This window comes from Myotis myotis, unplaced genomic scaffold (assembly GCF_014108235.1).
Source record: "Myotis myotis isolate mMyoMyo1 unplaced genomic scaffold, mMyoMyo1.p scaffold_m19_p_3, whole genome shotgun sequence".
NCBI lineage: Eukaryota > Metazoa > Chordata > Mammalia > Chiroptera > Vespertilionidae > Myotis > Myotis myotis.
In genome coordinates, this window is record NW_023416335.1 from 161952125 (window position 1) to 161975832 (window position 23708).

General features: G+C 49.3%; 1 protein-coding gene across 1 annotated transcript; it reads right to left on the reverse strand.

The window, feature by feature from the left end:
• Positions 1-1172: 1172 nt before the first annotated feature.
• LOC118651938 (keratin, type II cuticular Hb5-like) lies at positions 1173-14922 on the reverse strand. The gene is made up of 9 exons (XM_036301668.1): positions 14424-14922; positions 10853-11061; positions 9368-9428; positions 8285-8380; positions 7238-7402; positions 6875-7000; positions 4110-4330; positions 2703-2734; positions 1173-2036 (listed from the first exon to the last, which is right to left on the reverse strand). The coding sequence occupies exons 1-9, from the start codon at positions 14844-14846 to the stop codon at positions 1885-1887; spliced, it is 1485 nt and encodes a 494-aa protein (XP_036157561.1). The 5' UTR covers positions 14847-14922; the 3' UTR covers positions 1173-1884.
• Positions 14923-23708: the final 8786 nt, after the last annotated feature.

Genomic DNA, 23708 nt, shown 5'->3' on the forward strand with positions numbered 1-23708 from the left:
GAGAACAGCTCAAAGGTTTCTCCATGTCTTGAGATCAATTATATATTCTTATGGCAAAATATCTTGTACCCATTCGGGTCTTTTTTTAATCTTGTTTTTTAATCCCAAATCAAATAATCTGGGAGAAGTAGAATTTTTCCTATAAAACAAGTGAAATAAACTTGCCCCTCAGAAACCCCTCTCTCCACCTCATCACATCTGGGGGGACACCCTTGCATCAGAGGGGACTCTGAACAGACTTCCCCAGGTGGCACCTCTTAGGGACTGTCAGTTCAGGAATAGATCAGAGACTGAGTTTCCCCAATCAATGCCCCCATCCAGGCCATTGGGGGAAATGGCCTCCAACTGGAAGTCTGAGTTTTAATTCTGGGTTCCCACATAGGAGGCCTGTATTAAGCATCCCATAGGAGGCCTGTATTAAGCATCCCTGTCTGAGATTCTTAGAGAGCAGAGGCTATGGGGAGATGTTCCTACAAATGCTTCCAGGAAGCTCCTTTATGTCACTTTCCATCTCTTATCTCTGCAATGTCAGATTAGTATGGCAGGATCCGTTAGAACCTCCTTCCTGTCCAGGAGCATTCTGATGTGCCAAGAGGTTAGCCTGGAGGAAAAATTAGGGTAAGACAATGGAAAGTCTTGGGGAACTTTGGCATTATCTAGACCTCTGCTTGCATCCTGGCCTACCTGTGTGACCTTAGTAAAGTTACTTAACTCCTTTGGGCCTTAATTTTCTTATCTGTAAAATGAAGATAATAATACGGCTGCTGTGACAATTGAATGACATACGTGAGGTGTTTAGCGGCTGCTGTGAACAAGCTCCCACCTCTCCCCTTTTCTACCTTTGTCTCCACCACGCCCAGCCTGCTGTCCTAGCCTGGCCGGCAGAAGAGAAATGCAGGGACGAGCCTGACCCTGTGAGAATCTGGAGGAAAGTCACCTCCACAGTCAGAATGACCTGACCTCTATTCCCTCGGCCCACATGAACCAGCAGTTCTCAACTTTGGTTCTTACAGGAGTCACCTGGGAGCATGTTTAATTCAGAATTCTGGGCTCATCTCTGCCTCCCCCGGCCCCCTCAGACCCTGATATAGGTTGTGGTCTGAGGACCACACTTGAAGAAACACGAAAACAATCTGGAATGTGGGGAGGGGAGGAGAGGAAGAAGAAAGATATTAATGTGGTTACTAGCAGAAAGCCTTTAGCCTTCCACGTTTAATCACACACATTAAAAGACAGAAGGAACCATAACATGAATCACCCAAATACAATAAAATCCAAACCACCAACAATAAAAATCTCAGCCAATTAGCCTCAGCCCATCTTTCCATCCTGACATATGAATAGTTGGAGGACACTCTAGGAACATACAATCTCTCAGATCAAGTGAGGGTCTCCCAGAGCCCCAGTTGCTCTCCCCCCATGGGCCCCTCAACACTGAGGAGACATGCACAGTCCCTTATCAAGGGCAAAGCCCAGTGGCTGCCCACACACTGCCATCCCTCTACCTGGCTCCCTTCCCAGAGGGCCTGGCACATGGTCAGTACTTAGGAAATGTCTGCTAACCTGAAGTTAGTTGGGGTGGGATAATGGGGGGGCAGGAGAGAGTGACTAAGCAGTTTATATCAAAAATCCTATAAGTCCCTTTCCTGGACCACAAGGAGGAAGGAACCAATGGAAATGGTAATAATGCCAAACCCAGGATTTGCACTCAGAGTAAATCTCAACTCTGATAGGAAAGAAACTGGAGAGTTAGTCTGGGTTCCCAGTCAGGGGAAATTACCAAACTGACATTTGGGCCAGAGAGAAAAAAGATTTCCCCCTCCTGCTCCCCACCCTTGCCCCTATCAGACCTAGTCCATCCAAAGTCCCAGCCTCCACCCCCAGCTATGCAAACCGCACAGATCTGGCGCTGGAACATGCCCCTGCTACAGAAGGGGGGCAGAGGGCGCTGCTGCTGAGGGCCATGCCCCCCAGGCCTTGAGGGAGGGTGGCATTGAGGTCTCCGCAGACCACACCGCCCTGGGAACGGCTCACACCTGTGGATGGAGACACCAGGTCAGAATTCTGTTATCCCAGACATGGTGTGACCCAAAAATTTTTTGGAACCAATAATTAACTCTCTTCACACTCCAAGGGACCAGCAACATGAATCTTTTAAACCCACTGCCATTTGCTTCTTGAAGGAACTGGGTTAGCAAATTGGACACCTAACTCTATTTGAACCAAACTAATGTTGAGATGTGTTAATTCAATTTTTGAGCAAAATCTGATGGATCACAGTGGAGGAATCATCTAGAAAGATGGTTGTTGGAAAGATGAGGAGAACAGATAGACACCTAGACTAGTTCTGTGTACACACTGGATTGTTAAACAGAAAGATTTGAGAATTGCCTGTAGTGGCTCCAAATGATCGAATAGACATCTAGTGTTTCTTCTTATTAAAACATTGTACCACTTGAAAAGTATTCTGTGTTTAATTGCAAGACTTAGGCTATTTTTGTAGAACCAAACAGATGTTCCAGATGGATCCATGTATGGTTCAAATATTTTGGACCATCAATTTGTCCAGATCCCAGAGACCTCAGCTACTACCACCTTTCCCTGTGCCCCACAGACAGAGGTTCGGTCACTATTTAGGTGCAACCTAATATTAAGACTGTTGACACCCAAAAGAACCATGCCCACACACAACCCCAACTTACAGATGTTGACTGAGCTCATGCCTTCACACAGCCTGCAGGGGAGAGGAGAGAGTGAGCATTAGAACTGAGCTCCCTGCCCTTGCAGCAGACCTATTATCCATCCTGAAGCAGGGGCTGGGGGCATGCTGCCCACCCACTGCAGACAGCACCAGTGTTGGCACTGCTCCCTGGGATCCCTAAAGGACAGGTCTATGAAAAGGTCAATGGCCTCAATATGCAAAGAATACACTAAACCACCTTTTAAAACCTTGTGTGTTGGGAAGCAGAACATTATTCATAATATGATTGAGTTATTAACACCTAGTACATTAACGATTACTATCGTAATGAAAGTGTCACTCTGCAAATGCCAAGTGCTCCACAGAATGCTGGTGAATGGGTTGTGTTAACTGTGCAAAGGAGGAGGTAGCTCTAGGCCAGGGGTGGGCAAACTTTTTGACTCGAGGGCCACAATGGGTTCTTAAACTGGACCGGAGGGCCGGAACAAAAGCATGGATGGAGTGTTTGTGTGAACTAATATAAATTCAAAGTAAACATCATTACATAAAAGGGTACGGTCCTTTTTTTTTTACTTTTATTCATTTCAAACGGGCCGGATCCGGCCCGCAGGCCATAGTTTGCCCACGGCTGCCTAGTGGCTTCACCCAAAGTCCCAAGGAAATGGACAGAAAAGTTTACCTGCTGGGTCAAGCATGGTGCAAATCCAGCAGCGTGGCCAGCGGCCTTGGGTGCCACTCATGTCAGATTTCTAACACTGACCATGTTAATAAGGAGCCTCTGTGTGGGTGCAGCCCTGCCTGGCTACCCTGGATAGAGATACTCTTATTCTAATAACCAGCACTACTTGTGCTTACTATGTTCCATTAACTCACTTAATCCACGCAACAGCCTTAAGTGGTGGGTTTTATGATTACCCGTTTTACAGATAAGGCCTGGGGGTTCATAGTTAGTGAGTGTTAGAGCTGGGGTTTGAACCCAGGAGATCTGGCTCACAGCCTGTGATCTTAACCTTGTATACTCTCCTCCCCAGTGCAGCCTGTTCCTCCCTCCAGTGGACCCAGCTAGGAGGCAGTAATGATGTGACCACCTCAAGGCTAGAGGCCTATGCACCATCCCAGGTGTAAAGCCACATTGCTCCCTCCCATGCAGACTTCACCTGCCCCCAATTCTTGGTTCAAAGTCAGCACAGCCTGGTACCATTTTAGCTTAACCACCAAGTAGCTGTGGTCTTGGACCAGCCCTTTCCCCTCTTTGGGCCTCAGTTTCTCTATGTTTAAAATGGGGAAGTGTCTGGACCCCATGATCTCTAGAGTATTTCCCTGTTTGAGCGGCCTGGAGGATTGTAGTCTAGTGAGGCACTCTCCCAGCCTGAGAGGAGATGTGAAGTGACCCTGAGCCCATACTCACCGGCTCTCCTCGCCCTCCAGCAGTTTGCGATAAGTGGCGATCTCCACATCCAGGCCCAGCTTGGAGTTCATGACCTCCTGGTACTCCTTGAGCAGGCAGGCCATGTCCTGCTTGGCCTTCTGCAGGGCGGCCTCCAGCTCGGCCAGCTTGCAGCGGGCATCATTGACGGCCGCCTCGCCCTGCTGCTCCGCCTGGGCCACAGCAGCCTCCAGCTTGCGGCGCTGGGGGAAGGAGAGGAGGGAAGGAGTTTGAGAAGAGGGCAGGCTGTGGGGACCCTGGTGGGTCTCCCACACCTTGGTCATCCTATTTTGCCTCCATTCAAAATGGACAAATTTTTAATTAGCCAGGAAGGGAAATAATAGCCATTTGGAGCTTTCTTCCTTTGTTTTTGTACCACTTTATTGTAAAACTCAAACCCATGGAGAGCCATTAGAGGGAGGAAATGTTAGCACTAAAATAGGACTGATAATTAGTAATATTATTTATATTTGTTTACTGTCATTAGTTTACAAGGCGCTTTCACAGTTGTTATCTTATTTGACCTTTAGTGACTCTGTCAGCTTGTCAGAATAGGCCTTGCTATTCCATTATGCAGAAACTCATTATGAGACTCAGAGAGGCTTTGACTTGCCCTAAGCTACCCAATTAGTTAGTGCCAACCCCAGGCTTTCAGAGACCACTGTGCAGGTCTCATTCTTTGAGATCAGCATGCTGAAAGAAGTTCCCATTTACAATGCCCAGCACACTAACTACAGCTTCTTCCTCAACCCACCTAAGAAAGCAGAAGGAACTCCTACAACTCATCACTCAAAAAAACCACACAAATCAACCTAATTACGCAGTTGTAAAAATGGGTTAAGGACCTGAATAGACATTTCTCCAAAGAAAACACAAATGGTCATCAAGTATATAAAAAAACAAAACAAAAACAACAACAAAAAAACCCACTTATCATCATAGAAATGCAAATCAAACTATGAGGATCACCTCACACCAGTCAGGATGGCTATTATTTAAAAAAACAAGACAAGTGTTAGTGAGGATGTGGAGAAATTGGAACCCTTTGCACACCATTAGTGGGAATGCAAAATGGTGCAGCTGCTATGAAAATAGTATGGAGGTTCCTCAATAAATTAAAAATAGAACTACCATATCATCCAGCAATTCCACTTCTGGGTATCTACCCAAAAGAATTAAAATCAGGATCTCAAAGAGTTATTAGCACTCCCATGTTCATCACAGCACTATTCACAATAGCCAAGATGTGAAGACAACCCACTTGTCCATGGAGAGATGAATGGATAAAGAAAATAAGGTACGTACATAAAATGGATGCCATTCAGCCTTTATACAAAAAAAAAAAAAAAAAAAGGAAATCCTGCAATATGCAGCAAGATGGATGAAACTTGAGGACATTGTGCTAAATATAACAAGCCAGACACAGAAAGACAAACACTGCATGGTTCCACTTACTAGTTTATGAAGCATCTAAAATAGTCAAATTCAGAATCAAAGAGTGAATGGTAGTTGCCAGGGCTGGGGAGGGGTGGGAGAATGAGGAGTCACTAATGCTCAGACATAAAATTTCAGTCAAGCAGGATGAATAAGCTCTGGAGATCCAAGGTACAACATCCTACCTTTGTCAATGACAGTATGTTATACACGTACATATTTTTAAAAAGGGTCGATCTCATGCTGTTCGTACCACAATAAAATAAATATTTTTAAAAGCTTATCAGAATGCAAGTATTCTTCTCTAATTTCACTTCTGAAAAGTAAACCATTCCCATATTTTATTACCTCAGCTATTAAGAGTAACAAATTACTTGTGATACATCTTACCCAGAGAATGAGAACAGCTTACAGAAGGGTGAGGACCGGAACTGAGCCAGGTATATGCGGGAACTCAGCGTTATGATAGAGGTGGTAGCACAAGCCCGTGGATAAAGAATAGATTACGTGACATAGTTTATTGCTACAGTGTATATAGATAATTTTAATTAAAGTCCTACTTCCTGTATTTACAAAAAAAAAATAAAATCCAGATGGATTAAAGACCTAAATGTGAGGGGTAAAACTATACAACTCTCAGAGGACAAAACATAAGAGGATACATCTATGACCTCAAACTTTCATAAGTATAACCCATAAGGTAAGAGGTCACATCCAAGTTAAAGATTTTTTTTTTTTTTCAGTAAAGGACACCAGAACAAAGCAAACAGACACGTGGCAGATTGAGAGAAGAGTAATTGAGGCATGTGTAACTGATTAAGGGTTACAATCTGGAGAGAATGGGCAAAAGAATAATGCAAATTGCCAAGAAGACGGAAGTTTCAATAGAAAAATGGGCAGATGATATGAATAGGCAATTCTTAGCAGGAGAAATACAAATGATTAGTAAGTGTATGGGGAGACATTCAATGTCACCAGTTAACCGGAGAAGTGAAAATTTAAATTCCAATTAGCAGGGATTGAAGGCTCAAACCCCAGTGGGAGGTGTGCAGGAGGCAGCTGATTAATGATCTCTCCCATCATTGATGTTTCTATCTCTCTCCCTCTCCCTTCTTCTCTGAAATCAATAAAAAAAAATTTTTTAAATAGATAGACCAATCCTCTTCCTACAATGTTTTGTGCACTGTGAGTCCTTCAGATGCAGGTGGTAAAAATACAAGCCTCTCCAAAGCTAGCAGGAGCCCCTCGAGGTAGAAGGAAAGCAGAAAGCAGATCAGAAGCGGCAGGTGTGCTGAGTTCTCAGTGTCTCCCACCTGCTGCTTGGCATTCTCCACCTCTGCTGTCAGCCTCTGGATCATGCGGTTCAGGTCATTGAGCTCATCCTTGGTTCTGCGGAGGTTCTCGCCCTGCTGGGTCACTGTGGCCTTCATCTCCTCACACTGCAGGTCAGGAGACAAACATGTGGAAACTACCCATCACCAGGTGGCTGGAGGGTGTGCTGGGAGGTCACTGATCCCACCCAGCCCAGATCAGCTAGCCTAGTCTTCTGCAACAGCCCACCTCATTCCCAGCTCTGAACCTGGAACCGCAGCTACAGCCCCTCTGAGTGCCTGGGTGCATTTCCCAGAGAAGCTCCAGGGTCATGGTTTGTAGGGCAGCCCAGTCCTCCAGTTTACCTTGCTTTGGTACCAGGACTCGGCCTCGGCCCGGCTGCGGCTGGCCACGTCGTCATACTGAGCCTTGATCTCGGCCACAACTGAGTCCATGTTGAGTTCCCGACTGTTGTCCATCTTGACCACCACCGAAGTGTCAGAGATTTGTGACTGAAGGACATAGATTTCCTGTAGGAGACAATAGACAGGGCCCTCAGCTCCAAATCCCCTTCCCATTCCTGCTTCTGCAGGTAATCAAAAGCACAGTCCCAACTTGGAAATTTTAGAAATAAATTAGGAAACTTCTGACAAGTCAGAAAAATGTTAAGTGTAGTTTCTTAAAAAATATATTTTATTGATTTCTTTACAGAGAGGAAGAGAGAGAGATAGAGAGTTAGAAACATCAATGAGAGAGGAGCATCGATCAGCTGCCTCCTGCACACCCCCTACTGGGGATGTGCCCACAACCAAGGTACATGCCCTTGACCGGAATCGAACCTGGGACCCTTCAGTCCCCAGGCCAACACTCTATCCAGTGAGCCAAACCGGCCAGGGCTTAAGTGTAGTTTTAAGAGGAAAAGGCTGGAAACTGCACCATAGCCTCAAGGTAGTGAGTAAGCTGGAATTCCATCAATGCTGAGATCAATAGGGGCAGATTTCTAGGGTCAGGAATAAACTGAATTACTATGTGTGAAGCCTAAGCTCTCCAGATCAGTGGTAGCTTTATGTATAAATCCAACCAACCAGATAATGGCCAGATTTAGAGTCCTGAGTTTCTATAATAATTATTATTATATATAGAGAGAGCTCTATTATCAAATCTCTACTTCATGTTGTGCTGTGTGGACAGGCAATGAATTATATAGTCTTTCTAATCATTTTAAAGGAAGGCCATCATCCATTGTCATTTTTAAAAGGAGGCCTCAGTCACAAAAGGAAAGGATGTTGAGATCCTAGACAAGTAAGGAATGGACAACTTTCCCTAGAACCACGGAACCAGGACAGGCCACACCCCAGGGAAACCCTCTTGTCTCTACTCTCAATTGCTCTTCTGGAGACGGGGAGACTCACCTCCTCATAGAGAGCCTGCAGGAAGTGCATCTCCTCCTTCAGCGCCTCCACATTGGCCTCCAGGTCCGCCTTGCGCAGATAGGCGCTGTCTATGTCCTGGTGGGGAAGACAGGAGAGAGTGGGCGTGAGTCGCTCAGTGCCCTTGGACACTGCACTCTACCGTGGGCCCTGACACCATCTCCTGGCCCACCCCCTGCCCCTGCTCATCCAACCTGCAATTACAAGGCACTTTCAGGGTCCTGGGAACAGGGCCTTTGTTATCTGCCACTGCCTTCACCTCCCTTCACATAAACATCAGTGAGACCACAAGGGATAGGAAGTGAAGAGAAGTCTGCCCCTACAGACTTTTCATTTCCTCCAGAATTCAGGGTTTTGATTAAGCAAATAACCTAAGATCAAAACCCAAAACCACAGGCTACTGCCACTGAGCCAAACTGGCCCTGGAGCATGACCCTGAGGTGGCCACAGAGCCATGGGTGCACCTCCCCAGTAGGTCATCCTTGGCACCTAAGTCAGGCAACACCCAACCCCCAAGTAGCTGACCTTCCTGCCTGACACCAAGGTCAAGCCTCCATGGCAGATTTTTACCAGCCTTCTCTCTATTCTGTGGTTACTCACAGATAAGGTGGCTGGTGAGCACGTTATTTGTGAAACTATGTAAGTGTTCACTTCAACTCACCAACTTAAAATCAAAGGGAGATCATTAGCAGTTTTTCTTCTGTTATGTCATCATCTACTATTGCCACAGCTCACAAAACCACTAGCAAGCTGAGGACCCACCGGGAGGCAATGTCTACATGAGAGTGAAATGGATTTAAAAGTGACCATTGCAGCTAACCAGGGAGTTTACAAAAAGTCAGACAGCAGTATGATGAGGTTTTCTTTTTAAGAAGCCTGGTCAATACAGTCTGGGTTCCTGCATGGGGGCCAAGAGACTTCCAAAGCCAGACCAGCCTCCATTGGTTGGGGGGACTTGAGTGCCTTGCCACCCCAGCGGGATTGACATGACCTTGGCAAGATGCCCAGTCTCATAGACTCACCATCCAAGAGTTAGCTGCTTGCCGTAGGGAAAGAGTCACTCACCTTCTTCAGCACCACAAACTCATTCTCAGCCGTGGCCCTGAGGACCACCTCTTCTTCATACCTGAGGAGAGAGAGCACAGCTGAGGGGCTGTGGCCGGCTAGTGAAGCCTAGGTTTTCAAGACTCTCTGGATCTGTCCTTGACTTTCTGGGTGCCTTGGGAGAAGAGGCTAGCCTCTCTGGACTTCTATTTCCCAGACATAAAGAACCCACCAGAGGACACTGAACATGGAGTCCAAGTCCCTGGTTTCTGGTCTAAGCTTGGAAGTGAGGTCCCTGCAAAACCTCAGGCAAACCATTTACTCCGCCTGCAACTTGGGTTCAATGCCTGGTAGGCAGTAAGGCACTCAGTAAGTTTGTGGGATAAATGAGTGACAGTTGCTCCAAGGAGCCCTACAACCCTAAAATTATACAAAACGTAAAGCTCCATGAAAGCCATTCCCATGACGTTCCTTTCCCCCTCCCCCAACATCCAAGGACTTGAAATACTGGGAGCGACCCGCTCTGCCCAGACTGCTGGGGGCATTTCCACAGTCCTCCTCCACCAGCCTTTGGCTCTTTCTTGCCCATGAGGACTTATCCCTGGAGCAGCCCTGCCCGAGCCAACAAGGGAGACCAGCGTTCCCAGAGCACGGTTTTCACAACTTTGTAATTACAGGCAATTAGGCTCCTATAAACTCTAAGCTCTGTGATTACTGGCCCACACACTCCTAGAGTAGGAGACAGACTTTGGCACCTGCAAACAGAATTGTGTCTGCATTTGCATCCCCCCAAAGGAAGTGAAGACCCATTGCTGGGTCCATCTGATGGTAAAACCTGACCTTCCAAGACCAGAATTCCAATTAGAATGACCAGAGCTGATTATGTCAAAATCACCTTTCAGTCTGTCTGTGTCTACCAGATGAAGTGGGGCAAGTTCAGTGATCCAGCGAGTAAAGCTAGATAATGGCCAAACTAAACAAGTCAGGTTAAAATAAAAGATTTACCTGGACCTTTGAATTGTAGAGCCTTGCATAACAAAAGCCTAATGATTTATCTGCAGCATCAATAAAAGAAGTATCCAATTTCATCAGATATCCTTAATGGCATTGGCCTGATCATTTTCAAGAATTCTCTTCCAAGATGTTTCCTTTCCACCCATCCTGGTGCCGACTGCTGTTCCCATGTTCTGCTTTCCAGCCCTGTTGACCATGGTCCTCCTGTTTCATTTGCTCTCTCTCCATCTCTGGGTCAGTCTGTGCCCTGGGCGGGTGCCCCATCCCTCCCGGCTGGGAGCACCCCTTCCCTCCAGACTGTTGCTCGGTCTCCAAGATAACCTGCAGGAGCTGGGAGCCCAGACAAGACGGAGCAGACTGATAATGCAAACCATCTGATTGGTAGCCTGAAAGGACCCTGATCTTCAACCATGTCTGCCTCCAGGATAGTTGTATTGACCCAGCCAAGACCTACCCCATTCCTATAACCACCCCTGGCCCTGTCATGCTTACCTCTTCTTGTAGCCCTCCAACACCTCCTGCACGTGGTTGAGCTCTGAGGCCAGCCTCCCGCTGTCGGCCTGCACACACTCGGCCTCCCGCCTCAGCGTCTCCATGTAGCCATTGAACAGCGGCTCCAGGTTGCTCTCGCAGCACTTGCGGTTCTGATAGAACTGCCACTTGGTCTCCAGCAGCTTGTTCTGCTGCTCCAGGAAGCGCACCTGTCGCCGAGGGTGAAGAAAAGAGACTCAGTGGGAAGTCTAAGGAAGTTTCTGGTCCCCCAGAACTCTCTCTGCCCTTTGGGATGGCCCCTGACCTGTAGCAGCTGTGACCTTCCCCCGAAGACCAAATCATTTACAAAGTCTGAAAGTACAGTTTACAATTGTTCCCCAAATAACTTCCCCTCACCCCACCTCCCAGAAAGAGCACACAATTTATTTGTGATTTGTTTATTCTGCACAGAATAAAATAACATCTGATCCTGAAAAAAATGCCACAAACCACATGTAGTAGGTAAAAAATGGCCCCTAGAAGATGGCCACTCCCTAATCCCTGGGAGCTGTAAATATGTTGCATTACATGGTAAGAGGGATCCTGCAGATGCAATTAAGGTTACAGACCGAAGATCAGGAGCTTATCCTAAATTATCCAGTAGTTGGCTCCCACAGTAGTTGCCTTTCAAAGTGGAAGAGGAAGGCAGAAGGATGAGAGAGATGCCCAGAAGAAGGAGGCAGAGGAGAGAGTTAAAGCAGGAGAAGTGAGAAGCAGGCGACCACTATCACCAGCTTTAAAGATGGAGAAAGGTCTATGAGACTAGGAATACGGGCAGCCCCTGGAAACTGAGAACACCAGCCTGTCAATCAGCCAGCAAGGGAACAGGGACCTCGGTCCGATCACCACGCGGAACTCAGTTCTGCCAGAAACCTGGATGTCCCTGGAAAAGGGCCTCCAGAAAGAGATGCAGCCCTCCTGCCGGCTTGGTTTCAGCCTCATGAGATAAATGTATGTTGTTTTAAGATGCTAAGTTTGTGGGCATTTTTATGGCAGTAATTTTTATTTTTTTAATTCTTTATTGTTTAGAGAATTACATATAGTATTACATATATCTCCTTTTCCCCCCATTAACCTCTCCCCGGCCACCCCCACCCCCCAGCACATGCCCTTACACCCCTAGTGTCTGTGTCTACTGGTTATGCTTATATGCATGCATACAAGTCCTTTGGTTGATCTCTTACCTCCCCCACTCCTTCCCCTGCCTTCCCTCTGAAGTTTGACAGTCTGTTTGATGCTTCTCTGTCTCTGGCTCTATTTTGTTCATCAGTTTATGTTGTTCATTATAGTCCACAAATGAGTGAGATCATGTGATATTTATCTTTCTCCGACTGGCTTATTTCGCTTAGCATAATGTTCTCCATGTTCATCCATGCTGTTGCGCATGGTAAAAGTTCTTTCTTTTTTACAGCAGCGAAGTATTCCATTGTGTAGATGTACCAGTTTTTTAATCCATTCATCTGCTGATGGGCACTTAGGCTGTCTCCAAATCTTAGCTATTGTAAATTGTGCTGCTATGAACATAGGGGTGCATATGTCCTTTCTGATTGGTATTTCTGATTTCTTGGGATACATTCCTAGAAGTGGGATTACTGGGTCAAATGGCTGTTCCACATTGAATTTTTTGAGGAAACTCCATACTGTGTTCCACAGTGGCTGCACCAGTCTGCACTCCCACAAGCAGTGCATGAGGGTTCCTTTTCCTTATGGCAGTGGTTTTTAAATGCACTCACCATGACCCTCCCTCACTCTGTCTGGAGTGCAGGAGCCTGGAGGGGGAACCCTGAACCAGAAGTTAGGAGATCTCTCACTGCCTAACTCCGCCACCGACCAAGCCACAGTGCCTCATTCTCTCTGAGCCTCATGGTAAACTGAGGCAATGAGAACACATCAGCAATTTACACGGGCAGCCCTCAGGCCCTATCTGGCCCAGGGCATGTGCTATTTGGCTGCACACTGTTTTACAAAAATCCGATTAGCTGCTAACATTTAATAATTGAGTGTCTTCAGGCAAGAATCTGGATTTCCCTGACCTTGACGAACCGGATGCTTGGGTAATGCTGGGCCTGTGTTTGGAGTGAGAGGCAGCAGCTGCCCCTGTAGGTGGCACACCTCTCAGCTTGGCTTCATTCACCAAGCACCGTGCAGCTGCCAGCCCTAAACTAGGTTCTCCTCTCAAGTCCTAAACTTCTGGGAGAACAAGCTGGTGTAAAGCAACTCTCAATGAAAAGGAGCCCAAACCCCGACTATCCAAAAGGCATCTGCCTTGGGTCTCCACATGCAGGCCCAGGTCGGGAGGGCAGCTCTCGGGCCTGCCTGATCTACAGGCTTAAACCCACCACAGCGATGCACTTTGCACACCTGGAGTTCATCCTGAAGGAAGAACGCTAGAAGGAGGCAAGTGGCTGTCAGGAACCCCAGGGAAGGGATTGACCCTCCCCAACAGAGAGTGGTATACCTGGGTGACGCCCAAAGGGCCACATGCAAAGATCCCTTTCAAGTCTGCGTGTTCAGGGTCCTCACTGTGCTTTTGCGCAAATTAGGAAAAGGTGCCCCTTCAGGCAGATGCAGCCTCTCCCAGGGCACACAGCCTGGCGAACAGAGCAAGGGCTGGATTTCAACCTCCCCCTCCCCCATCTTAGTGGGTGTCCCTATGCAGTGAACAACCTGCATGGCCCCAGGGTCAGCTTCTGTGTGCTGATGGGAGGGACAGCCAGGAGCGTGCTAAGAATGGATGCCCAGCACCTTCCCTTGCAGATATGCCTATTGCTGATGGTGCTTGTCTGAGAGCAAAGCTCCCACCCACAGCAGCCGGTGTGCACCTTCTAGTGTCGGGTGTGCACACCCTCAGCCCTGGGAGATGAGCCTTTCCTCCCGGGCACTCCAGGGGCTGTTCTCCCCCAAAGATCAGATTTCAGGCTCCCAGAGGGGGCGTCACTGGGGCAAAGGAAACTGAAGCTGTGTATCCAGCCACAAGGAGAGCTCTGAAACTGCAACATCGGGAAAGTGCAATTCAACAGCCCCTCCTGGGGCCCCCTGAAGTCTCAACTCACTGTCGTTCATCTGTGGAAGTGTTGGGTGGGGGAGGGCCCCTGGGGCAGAAGTCCTAGGAACTCCCAGCCTTCTGAGGATGTCCCTACAGGAAAGGAGCTTCTGGGCCCTCTCTGTCCTGGCCCCTCTCCCTGCTGGGGATGACACTAGCCTACGCAACAGCGCCCACCCCATCCACCCCACACTGTGTGATGGCCAAGATCCAGAGGATGGGGCCCAGACACACATGCACTCTTGCTGAGCAGGGTATTAGCAGCAATACACCTGCCTGTTCTGGCCAGTGGTTTCGCATCCATTATTGCAATTTTGACTCTCAAGGCAACATGTGAAAACTGAGATCCTGATTCAGCCACATTCTCGAGGCTACATGCTCATCAGTAGCAGGGCTGGGACCCTGAGAATTTGAGCCCAGCCAGTCATTGGGTTCCAAGTCCCTTGCCCCTTCCTAAGCCATTGCCCAGGGGACAACCCACAGACCCACCTTGTCGATGAAGGCAGCGAACTTGTTGTTGAGACACTTGATCTGCTCCTTCTCTTCATGCTTCACGCACTGCGCGTTGGGGTCGATCTCCAGGTTGAGGGGCGTGAGGAGGCTCTCGTTGACTGTGACGGTGGTGATGCAGGGCGGGCTGGGCCCACAAAGGCCCCCTGCTCTGTAGCCAAAGTTTCCCCCGCTGCGTAGGGGGCGCGCACAACTCACTGCGATCCGTGGGGACCCCACTGCACACAGACTCCGGCTGCCAAAGCCCCCGAGGCGCCTGTAGCCAGGGCCCCCAGGACTGCCCCCTCGGTAGGCCATGGCACTGGCACAGCTGTGAGCCCCCGGCTTGGGCATGATGGCAGAACAGGAGCTAAAATTCCTGACCCCGTAGCCAGAGCTGATGCGGTAGGACCGGCTCGCCATGCCTCTGCTCTGTGGGCAGTACCAGGGGAAGTGGAGGGACTGAAGGACACCAGATCTCACCCCAGAGACCTGTTAGTGCTCCTGCCTTTTATAGGGCAGACACAGGCCTCCCAACAACATGAAAGGCAGGAGAAAGTTATTAATTCCCTTTATGAGCGTGGGAATCACCCCCAGGGGCAAGTTGAGAAGGGAAGCTGAAACTTGCCACCTTTAATTCAGGAGACCCTGAACCCCAATAAGCCCGTCCCTGGCCTGTTCAACCCCACAGGCCTAGACATATCTATTCAGCCCTAATTCCCCTCCGGCCCTGTGAGTAGACCACAGATCATTATCCCACACAGGCAAGTGGAGGCCTGGGCCAGCACATTCCTGAGACCTGAAGGGTCCCATGTCCCACCAAAGTCCCACCGGCCGTATTTCCAGGCAGATCCCATGCCCCTTCTAAGGCTGCAAGGACGCCCAGCTCATCCTCCCAGGTTGAGCACATACGGAATGAGCTTCTTCAAGCCTTTTCCTGTTACTGCTCTGAATCGCATTCCATCTTATAGTAGAGTCATTGCCATTGGCGCTGCCCCTTCAATTCAGAAATCAAGTCTTATCTACTTTTATATCCAACAGCATATCAGGTCCTCGGGAAGCATTGCTTGAATTGAATAGACCAGATGCAGGAAGGAGTGGCCAATTGCTGGAGAGGTTCTCCATCTAGTCTACAAATATCGGCCAGGTGCAGCAGCAGCCCAGAGGAGGTGCCTTCATTCACGGCAAGTGCTAAAGCACCAGCAGAACAAGAACAAGGCACTAATTTAGATGCTGAGGGAAATCAACCTGGGTAGGCAGAGTTTGCCCTTGAGGAAGCTGGGTCTCATGGGGAGACCAGATGGGAGCAGGAAAGATCCGTGGCGAGAGGGAAAGATGACTGACCGGGCAGAGGGCATGCTCTTAGTTTCTGAGGCCACTCATGGCAGTGGAGGATCAGGAAGGTCGGAGACCTAGGCAGGTCCGGATGGGGAGAGTTGGCAGAGAGGCCCGAGGCAAGAGTGCCAACCAGAGAAATCACCCAGCTCTTGAGATCCCTTGCAAAGCCCAGGCCCTCCACTGGGGCTGCTCACCCCCAGCCTCCCACCTTCATCTTACAGGGGCCTCCTTGTCACACCCAGGAAGAGCGGGGTGGAAATGCAGCCCAATGGGGAGAGCACCTGCTTTGTGAAAGCTATAATTACTCCAAAGGCCCAGCTCCCCAGACCCCTGAGTGAAGCACTCATTTTAGAGAACCTCTGTGCACCAAGACAAGAACAAGAAAGAATCTTCCAGAATATGCCCCTCTACAGGAAATGGGCTTCGGGGGAGGCATACGAAAAGAGCCAAATGGAACCAGAGAGAATAGAGAATCTTCTCTCTCTCTCTCTCTCTCTCTCTCTCTCTCTCTCTCTCTCTCTCTCACACACACACACACACACACACACTCCATGTGGGGAGTATGGAGATGGATCCAGAGGCAGCAGTTGCTGCCCCAGGAGCACAGGTCTGAGATGACGGCCTTGTTTCGGCATCTGATGATGAGCTCCAAGGATGAGCCAAGTCAGGAGGATGGGCTGGGGAGACACCCTACAAACCAAATACCTACAGAAACAACTTACTCCAGTCTTTTGTTCTTGCAGCCACACCGCTGCCTCGCTGCTGGCTGGCCACAGAAGCACATCTCCCACACCAGCCGCACTGATAGGGAAAAGTCAAGTGTGCCAGGAGGTGAGAGAGCTTCTCCGGGATAAACACCCTGAGCAGGCCAGCAAAATAGAAACTGAACTCAAAGCTGATGCTCTGGAAGGGGCCTGCCTCACACTGGTCTCTCTTAGTTTCTATTCATGGAGTACCCACTGCATGCCAGGCATCGTTCTGTGAGCTTGGGGTGCATCCGTGAATAACATAAAGATGTATACTTTTGTATCGACAATACACTTAAATGAATAGATTACAGTGGGGCCTTGACTTATGAGTGTAATTCGTTCTGTGATGGAGCTCGTAACTCAAATTACTCGTATGTCAGATCTTAAAGTGAACGAGTGAGACACGTGATGCTGGGCTGATGTTGTGGCGTTCACTGTGACGTTCGCTGCGCCAACTAACGGTGGGGTATCTGAAGCTGGCTCGTAACCCAAATCTTAGCTCGCAACTCAAAGCAAAAAATCGGCCTAGAGACGGCTTGTATCTAGAAAAACTCGTTAGTCGTGACACTCATAAGTCAAGGCCCCACTGTATATGTTAGGCGGTGATACGTGTTGTGGAAAGGAGAAATAGAACAGGGTAAGGAAGGTCAGGAGAGCTGGGAGAAAGGTGGGGTCCAACTGTAACTGAGTGGTCCGAGGCAGCTGCCCTGAGAAGGTGACATTGAACAAAGACTTTGAGGAGGTCAGAGGATGAACCCTGTGGGCAGCGGCAAGAGACAGTGCAAAGGCCTAAGGTAGGAACAGGCCTGGTGTGTTCCCACCAGGAGCAAGGAAGCCACTGCGGTTTGAATAGTGGCAGCGAGAGTTCTGGACGGTGCAGGCGAGTTTAGGAGACACAAGGAGGGAGGTGCTCCACTCCGACCATGGAGGACCAGCAGGCCTTGCGAGGACTGCAACTCCCACTGAGTGCAGCGTGGAGCTGCGGGGCTTGTGCAGAGGAAAGTTATCTGACATGCTAACTGATCACGGTGATGTGATGGCTGCCCAGAAAACAGACTGTAAGAGAGGTAACAGTGGCAGGAAAGAGAAGGGTCACCCCAGGGAGATAATGGAGCCCCATGCATAAAGGTGTGGAAGGAAGGAATCCCTGGACGGTGTAAGCAGTGACCAGCCTTGGATGAAATGCAAAGAAAGATTTGAAAACGGATTTCTCGACATATTGGATCTGGGATGCGAGAGAAGGGGAGGAATCAAGGATGCCTCCACGCTTTCTTGTGGGTTAAACTTGCCACCACAATAAAGTAAAACAGCGGCACCGTGAGGAAAATGTCAAGGTGAGCATCCCAAATGCTTGCCCAGGCTCTGCTGTCTGCAACCTGGAGATCACCATCTCTCCAAGCCTTGGGCCTGCTTGAACCCACATTTCTGAGCCCACGGCCTTCAGAGCATTGAAGAGCTGCAGCCTCACTATCATGGCCCTGACCTCCAGCTCTCACCTTACCACTGTCTCCTGCTTTTCCAAGTGGATTCTTGGATTTCTTCCTGACATCCCCAACATTATGAGGGTGTCTCCCCAAAATGAAAACTCGGAAGGGAGGATCTCAGCTTGAATCTCCTGCTGTGCTCTGCTTCCGGAGGGAAGTTGGCAGTTCCTGGCCAGACTCCTCGGCTAGAAAACCACCAGGGCTGGAGTGTGGGAGGCCCTGTCACAGACATCACAGCTGCCAGTGAACCCTGTTCGGACCCTGCCGAGGCTGCCCTGCCCAGCATGCCTCTTTGGCACCAAGCCTTTCCCAAGCACCTGAATATATCTGGCAAGGGCATTAGGGCCACACAAGCTGGTGCTCTGTGACCTAGGGAAGCATGGTGGCCACTGAATACCCATTCTCCTACCTCGTTCTCTGTCTTTAAGAGGCTCACAGCCTACTGGTCACGATGGAGAAATCAAACTTCTACAGCAGTGATTTTCAACCGATGTATCGAAAGAATTTTAAAACATGCAATACCTGACTAATTAGTCAGGGGCACGGACATCTTTTCCCTTAAACTGTCAAATAAAAAAATGACAACAGCCAACACAACAATAGTTGTCTGATGTGAATGCCCTGTCTTGAACCATAAATATAAAGGTCATGTACTAATAATAGAGTTGCATCTTCTTAGTCACATCACATAAAAGAGGTTGCATCTGATTGGTTAATTCTTGGTACCAGAAATCCTTATACGCAAGTATAGGTACCTGATTTTTTTTTTTTTAAAGTCACTTTGGAGCAAAAAGGGTAGGTAATCACTATTGTGGCCTTTTTTGTAAACTAATCAAAATCATACCTATTTTTGTCAGATTAGCAAAAAAATTATGTACTTTTTTGGTGTGCCGCAGAATTTTAGTAATTCATTTATGTGTGCCATGAGATGAAAAGGGCCGAAATCGCTGATCCACAGTGTGATAATAGACACATACCCGACTCTGTTGAGAGGAAACAGACCCTGAGCCCAGACTTGAGTTCCCAAACCCAGGGGATAGAGTGCATAGAGGTGTGGAGGCCTGAGCAAGAGTGCCCCCCTCAGGGTCAGAGCAGCAAGCGGAGCATGGAGCATGGCAGGAGCACAGGGGAAATGAGGTTGGAAGCATAGGCAGGGCCAAGACAGGAGCACTGTGTGCCCCTTTCCTGAGTACGGCCTTTGTCCCATCAGCAGTAGAGGATTTTCCTCTGATGGTTACATACAGAGGTGGTGGGTTGGGATGGAGGATGGATGGACGGATGAATGGAAGGAAGGAAGGAAAGTGACTGGATGTATGACCAGATCAACTAAGTAGTGGGATGAAAAACAGATTGTGGGAACATAATAAAAGGCAGAAAATCCAGTTAGCAAGTTCTCGCATGAAATGAAATGTGAAATAACAAGGGCCTGAGCTAAGACAGTGTTGGAGAAATGGAGAAGAAATGGAATCAACCACGAGGTATTAGAAGGGCCTGTCAATTTACTAGATGTGGGGGGAGAGGAAAGGAGTCAAGATGATGATTCTCAGGTTGGCAGCTCGTCTCCCCAAGTTCTAAGAGAGCTTCACGTTGGACCTGGCCACCTCTCCTCATGGTCAAGGGCCCCAAAGATGGCCTGGGAGGAAAGCTGAGCTGGAAGGGGCGCAGTCTGGCAAGTGTCCAGCAGCATGGGGAGGTGAGGGGGGGCCACAAGGTACAGCCAAACGTTGCAAGGCAGCATTGGTGCTGGGGGGCTTTATGGGAATGAACCCTGGAACGTCAGACTTGTGGTGCCACCACCCAACTTTAGAGGTAGACACAGAGCCTGCTGCCCCCACCAGCTGCCACTTAGGCAGAACCTGATGGACAACACCTCCCCTGGTGCAACAGCGGTTGAAAAACCTCAAAAAAGAAGGGAGTTTGTGATGAAAGACCCCGCCCCACTGAGCTGAGCATGAGAACCAGAAACAGGCTAGCCAGGCGTGGGGAGGTGGCTGAAGGGTGGGAGAGAGAGAAGGTTTGAGCAGAGATCAAAGCTGAAATTTTACCATGAGGCTAGGACTCCTTAGATTCTGGACTGAAATGACTCTAATAATCGAGAATGGTTGCAAATCATGGAATCCGGTCAGGAGCTCACGTGGCTGTGCAATGAACCACCCAAAACTCAGCAGCTTTAAAACCAACCGTGTGTAGTCTGGGAAGTGCTCAGCAGGGCTGGCTCATTTTTCTCTCTCAGGGAGCTCCTGCTCCCTTAGCAGCACTCAGCCATGCAGTGTCCAGAGCAGTGGCACCTTGCCCTCTGCTGCTCAGGCCACACAGGATGGAGAATGACCGGCTTGAGCCTCCTCATTGCTTCCTAAGGGTCACTCACTGCTGGCCAAGACAGCACCCAGTGGGGAGGCCCTGAGGCCCAGCCCTGTGAGGAGTCCTGACGGAGAGCACGTGTCTGTCTTGGGTGGGAGGGAGGGGGACAGAGAGAGGGGATGTGTGCCCACAGGGGCTAAGTGAGGCAGCTGGGGACAGGTGCCCAAAGACATGGAGGACAGCCAGAAGTTACAGGGTCTCAGCTTTGGGGTCTACTTAAGGAACACGTCCAGGTCTGTCTATCTGGCCCATGAGATGGGAGGCAGCTAGCTGTCTGGAGGGCGCCGTGGGAGACAGTGCCCTTCAGAGTTCCCCAACTCCAACAGCGCAGAAGCTTGCCAGAGAAGGAGGAACTTCGGGAGACAAAAGGAAGAAAAGTTGGCCCCAAAACACTGATAATTACCCCTTTCCTGTCTTATTCCTGGAGCTCCTCCAATTGCAGCATAGCCACATGACGTGCAACCCATTTTACAGTCCAAAACCCTAAGTTCTGTAGCTCAGAGATGCCCCTGGGGCCCTGTTGAGTCACTGCTCTGTGGCAGAGGTGCCTTAGAAAAGACTCTCCTGGACTCCCACACTGTTTCCACTAGAGGGCACTCTAGCCTGGCTGCAGACGGCACCTAATGCCATCGTGGGGGAAAGCCCTCTTCCTCCAGGAAGCCTTCCCAGGTTGATCAACACAAGGTGTGGCTTCCCTGTCTCTTCCCAACCTGGATTTTTCATTCTCCCAGCAGCTTCCTTTCAAGTGCTCAGCAGCCCCAGGGTGTATCCTCCCTGGGGGCTCGCAGCCACCACATGTTAACCTAACAGATCTGTGTACCAGGCTTCCCTCCTCTGCTCCATCCCATGACTTGACAGTTTCGCCCCCCTAAAAATCTGCTTCCAAAACACATCTACCCAGGCACCAAATGCTCAACAGAAGATGACTGAGGCTCCTCAGCCAGTCCTCAGGCTGGCCCCAACAAAGCCCTCTTAGGTCATCTCCTAGTCCTTCCCACTTTCTTTATTTTATGTTTGGTTTTGCTTTGGGGCCTCCTAAGCAGGAAGCTGAGCCCATTAGTCTCCAGTCCTGAGCATAGTATCCTTATGAGCCCACAGAAACCCTTCTGTTTCATTCATCTGTTCCCTTCATTTCCCATCTCTCCTCTCACTCTCCTCACCAAAGGCACCCACTGTAGCACATGTGATGTCATCCCAAATATGTGCTCATTACTGGGCAGTAAGTAGCAGTGCTTTCAGTGTGTGTATGTTTTAATTAGATAAATGGTACGGTTTTGATATTTTTTAACCCAACACTATGTTGTCTGTATGTACATCGACTTTGTTGTGTTTAGCTTCCATAATATGCATTTATCATCTTCTGACTCTGTCCAATCTCAGGTCATCTAGGTTGCCTCCAACTTCCTTCTGCTATAGATAACGCCACAATGACTTGCCTTGTCCTTGCAGGAGAACTGCTTTCAGATGTGGGCTGGACTTCTCTCAGGGGCCGATTGCTGGGTCACTTCAGACGCAGGCGGGCTGGTGAAGGCTGACACAAGGCACAGGCCTTGGCAACTGACCCAGCCTGGGGCTCGGCCAGAGCCTTTGCAGCCTATGGTGAGGAAGGGAACTCATCGCAGCCAGTTGCTCTGGTGGAAGGAAGCAGCCTGGCGGGCTGCTGCTGTCCCTTTGTCAGCTTCCTGTCTAAGTCGGTTTTCAAGGGGCTCACTAAGTCTGTCATTCTCTTTGTTCTGGGCCATTTACAAATAGGTGCTTTAATTAAGGCTTTCTGAGGTGGCCATGACTGCCTTGTAAAAGCTGCTGGGCTGCTTGTGCTCAAGCAGGAATGGCACCTCACAGCCCGTGCACACTATCTCTTTGCAAGGCCCTGCTGGCTGCATGTAACCAAGACCAGTCACCTTGTTAGTAGTGAGAGGGTTGGAGGGGGCGCCTCCTACCACCAGGCAATCGATTACCCCTTCCAACACCCAGCAAGGCATGGGTTGCCATTCATATTTCACAGGTAACAAAACTAGAGAAACATAAGTTGTCCCAGGTCCCAAAGCTAGTAAGTGGCAGAGCTGGGCTCAAAACCCAGCTTTTTATCTCCATTGTCCATGCTTCCATCATCTCCAATCAGGACAGGGACCGGGGCACACTCACAGTTCCCCCGGAAACCAAGGAGGTGGATGTGTCAACACAGAGACCCTCAGTGAAGGGTATCACTTAATAATCCAGCTCACTGCGTTGAGAAGTGAGCGGAGTAAGAGGATGGGGCACAATTGCCATTGCAGTGATAGAGAAATTTTTATGAAGAATTCACTGCCTTGCATCCCCCAGCATTTTACCAAGAAATAAATCCTTGGGCATGGATTGAGAGCCTTTCAGGTGCTCACTAGTTCCAATGTGGATTGAGCCAAGTGGAGAGAAAGACTTGGTTCTTTCTTGAATGTCTGGCAGACATTTGACCCAGAAAAAGGTTTAACATGAAAGTACCCACCAGCCACACCTCCCAGAGAAGTGCTCCTGAAATCCCACCAACCAGTCAGCTGGAATCAGCCACCCCTAACCCCCAGGCCTTGCTTCCTTGTGTGTCTCACACCAGAAGCCCCTAACCCAAGGCCCATGCACCACACCCACAGAGTTCCTACCCCAGAAACAAGAGACTGTGCAAATCTATCCACAGGGCCCAAGAGGAAGACTGGGAGTGTCCTTTCTTTAGAATGCATGCAGAAGTTGCCCAGCTCCCTGACAGATTTCCATGGCACCATCACCCGTCCTCCCAGAAAACAGGAGTCCTCCCTCACTCTGGGGTATAACAGGCCACTCGCCCTGAGAGGGACGAGGGAGGCCCTGGTGAGGCCCTGAGGGGATGCATGAAGGGCTATTTTTAGGCCAGACGGGGTCAGTGTTTGGTCACGGCCGGTCAGGAAACAGGCCCATTGGAGGAGTCATCCTTAGGTTCAAAGGCGGTCAAGACACGTGTGCTTGGAAGGGTTTATGGGCTCAGATACTTGGGTTCAGGGAACCTCCTGGCTTGGTGCCACTGTCCACACATCACAGTCTAAGCCCAAACAGAAGAGGGGAGTTTGGCTGAGGGACAGCCACATGAACCCCCTCCTCCTCTCACCCAATGGGTCCTGTGAGGGGAGGAAGTGATGCCATTTTAGGACCCTGGTGACCTCCCTCACCCCATCTTCAGTACCTTTCACCCTTCCTGATGAGTGCGTGCATACCAGTATTCATTGCTCAACTTCCCTGCTGAGAACTCAAGGACTCTCATACCCCACATCATACCCCAACTCAGCCTTGCACCCCATATTTATGCCACCCTTTCCTACCTCCAAACACCTCAGGTCTCTGCTGGATTC